Source organism: Diaphorina citri, unplaced genomic scaffold, assembly GCF_000475195.1.
Source record: "Diaphorina citri unplaced genomic scaffold, Diaci psyllid genome assembly version 1.1 scaffold4061, whole genome shotgun sequence".
Classification (NCBI taxonomy): domain Eukaryota; kingdom Metazoa; phylum Arthropoda; class Insecta; order Hemiptera; family Psyllidae; genus Diaphorina; species Diaphorina citri.
This window is the reverse complement of record NW_007381460.1, coordinates 9,761-12,312: the sequence shown is the minus strand read 5'-3', so window position 1 is coordinate 12,312 and position 2,552 is coordinate 9,761. Positions and strand designations below refer to the sequence as shown.

The following is a 2,552-nucleotide window of genomic DNA, read 5'->3' as shown; positions in this document are numbered from 1 at the left end:
AAAAAAAAGAAGCAATTTCACATGCTGAATTCATTTGGACACGGATAAGTAAGTAAGTACCTAAGTGGAATAATAATAACATTAATAATAACGATCAGTGGCGTACTCACCATAGATATAGGCAGGTGGGCCCGACACGTATCACACTCATGTTCTTCCTCCTCCTCTGCCACTGCCTTCTTCCGTCCTGGTCCCTTCTTGCTAGCACCAGCTCCGCCACTGTTCACTCTCTCCTTAGCGCGTAGTCCCAGGTCAGATAGTTGACTACGATAAGCCACCTCCATGTCTCGGATAGACTCGATCATGGGCAACACCTGTGGAAGTGAACAAGGAGAAACGGGGGTTGAAATTTAATAATATGTTCCCTATAATATGTCAAAATATACATATAAGACCTTGGTTAGACTGCGGGGGTAAAGGGACTGTTCAGTCCTCTCCCAGCAGGATAAACAAGGTATATTCTATTCTATTTATTGGTTATAATCATGTATAAAATACAATAATTACAAACAAAGGGCAAAATCGTTGCCAGAGGCAATCTCTACCATTCAAAGGGGGGGGGGGGGGGGAGGCCGAAAAAGGGACGGTGTTTAGGAGCCTCTACCCTAACACGTAACGCTAGGACCAAAATCATCAATGTGATTGTAATAAAAACATAAAACTCTTTTTTTCAAGAGGTTTGTTCAATAGGTAATAATCTAATAATAGACTCTTAAGCGGAAGGCAACCACTAGGCGAGGTTAATGCCGGAGGCATTCTCTATCAACTAACTCTTTAGAGCTCTATTTTTATGTGGTCAAATTCTCAAATAAATGAGGATAAAATTCCATGCTTCTGCTGGGATCGAACCCACGTCCTTCTGTTTACCAAGCGAGCGTCTTGACCACTATGCCACCGAGGCGGGGGCACTGTAACTGCTAGGCTCTTATCGTACCGAAATCCAAGAGAGAAGGAAGACAGGATAGGAGAAAGCCAGCCGTTCCGAGAATGAACCTTATCCGTTCAGGATAAAATCCGCCCCGGGCGGGAATGGAGCCCGCTACCAACCAAGCTAACTAAGCTGGAGAGCAGGGAGAAACGGGGTTGAATTTGAGGGGGACCGAAAAAAGGACGAAGAGCCCCTACCCTAACACGTAACGCTAGGACAAAAATCATCAATGTAATAAAAACATAAAATACTCTATAAAATTCTATTGTTCGTGAACCTAGGTACCTGCACACACGAAAAAAATAATAATAATAATAAATAAATAATAGAACTTACCCTACTTATCTCCCTACTGGAATAAGACTGAAAATTTTCCACATTTTCAACAATATTTCATTGAGTAATTTTCCTATACATAAAACAGGGTAGGTAGATCTCAAAATCATTAGTACTTACCCTATTGAGAACATCAATGTTAGTACGGGAATCTGCCGCTATAGAGAACAGGAGAAGTTCCAGGGAAAATTCCGAGGGTTCGCAACTATCTTGCATGTCCTGAAATGACAACATAAAACGGGATTCATTCACGTTGTTGTTGACAAATGCAGGAGTTATTGAATGCAACTATCTTGCATGTCCTGAAATGACAACATAAAACGGGATTCATTCACGTTGTTGTTGACAAATGCAGGAGTTATTGAATTAGGTAGGTCATTCTTCCCCGAGCATCCCAGTATTTACTACAATATCTTTGCTGGCTTCCATGGCAGGACAATTAGACAAGTGTCTTGCGTTCATAGGAGTTTATAAGGAACATAACTAAGGTGTTATGTAATTTGTTTATTTTGCATCAATTATATATTACAATATTGCAAGGGTATATACACAAAAGAAAGTGTAAAATGGAAAACTCTGCCAGTTCTGAGCCCATTTATATTTTTAATTTTTAGTAGGGTGGTATTAGGTACTTTGAATTTTTATTAGGGCACAGAAATTAATGGATGCAAACTTCCCCATACTAAGAGAGTCACCTCTCTTGTCTTGTGGGTAAAGTATTTTCTCTATTTTGTCATCACCTTTCGGCTATAACTAAACCCGCTAAAACAACAAGAACTTGTCGTTAGTTTCATCCGTTTCCTCAATTAGATCGGAATAGCACTAAAGGGACCAAGTTCATTTGAACTGTTTTCAATTCCAGGTGTTACAGTACCCACGTTACATGTGGGCATGCTGTTCAGTGCGTGTTGCTGGTATCGTGATCCTCATGGTCTCCCTTGGATAGAATATCTACATTCCGGTGCTAGCAAGATCTGGTAAGTTAGAGGCACTCTTTATTCTTCGAATAAGGTTCTTGAAATAAGGCGTTTAAACTTCAATCATGTTTTTCTATTCTATTCTATTCTATTCTATTCTATTCTATTCTATTCTATTCTATTCTATTCTATTCTATTCTATTCTATTCTATTCTATTCTATTCTATTCTATTCTATTCTATTCTATTCTATTCTATTCTATTCTATTCTATTCTATTCTATTCTATTCTATTCTATTCTATTCTATTCTATTCTATTCTATTCTATTCTATTCTATTCTATTCTATTCTATTCTATTCTATTCTATTCTA

At 38.4% G+C, this 2,552-nt stretch overlaps 1 protein-coding gene across 1 annotated transcript in view; it reads right to left on the bottom strand.

Moving 5' to 3' along the window:
• LOC103520785 overlaps positions 1-1,693 on the bottom strand; it is a 3,224-nt gene extending 1,531 nt beyond the window's left edge. Inside the window, exons 1-3 of the mRNA XM_008485885.1 lie at positions 1,670-1,693; positions 1,385-1,483; positions 111-314 (exon numbers count right to left, since the gene is read on the bottom strand). Coding sequence (XP_008484107.1) covers positions 111-314; positions 1,385-1,483; positions 1,670-1,693 — 327 coding nt within the window. The remainder of the gene's footprint in view (positions 1-110; positions 315-1,384; positions 1,484-1,669) is intronic.
• Between the last annotated feature and the right edge of the window lie 859 nt (positions 1,694-2,552).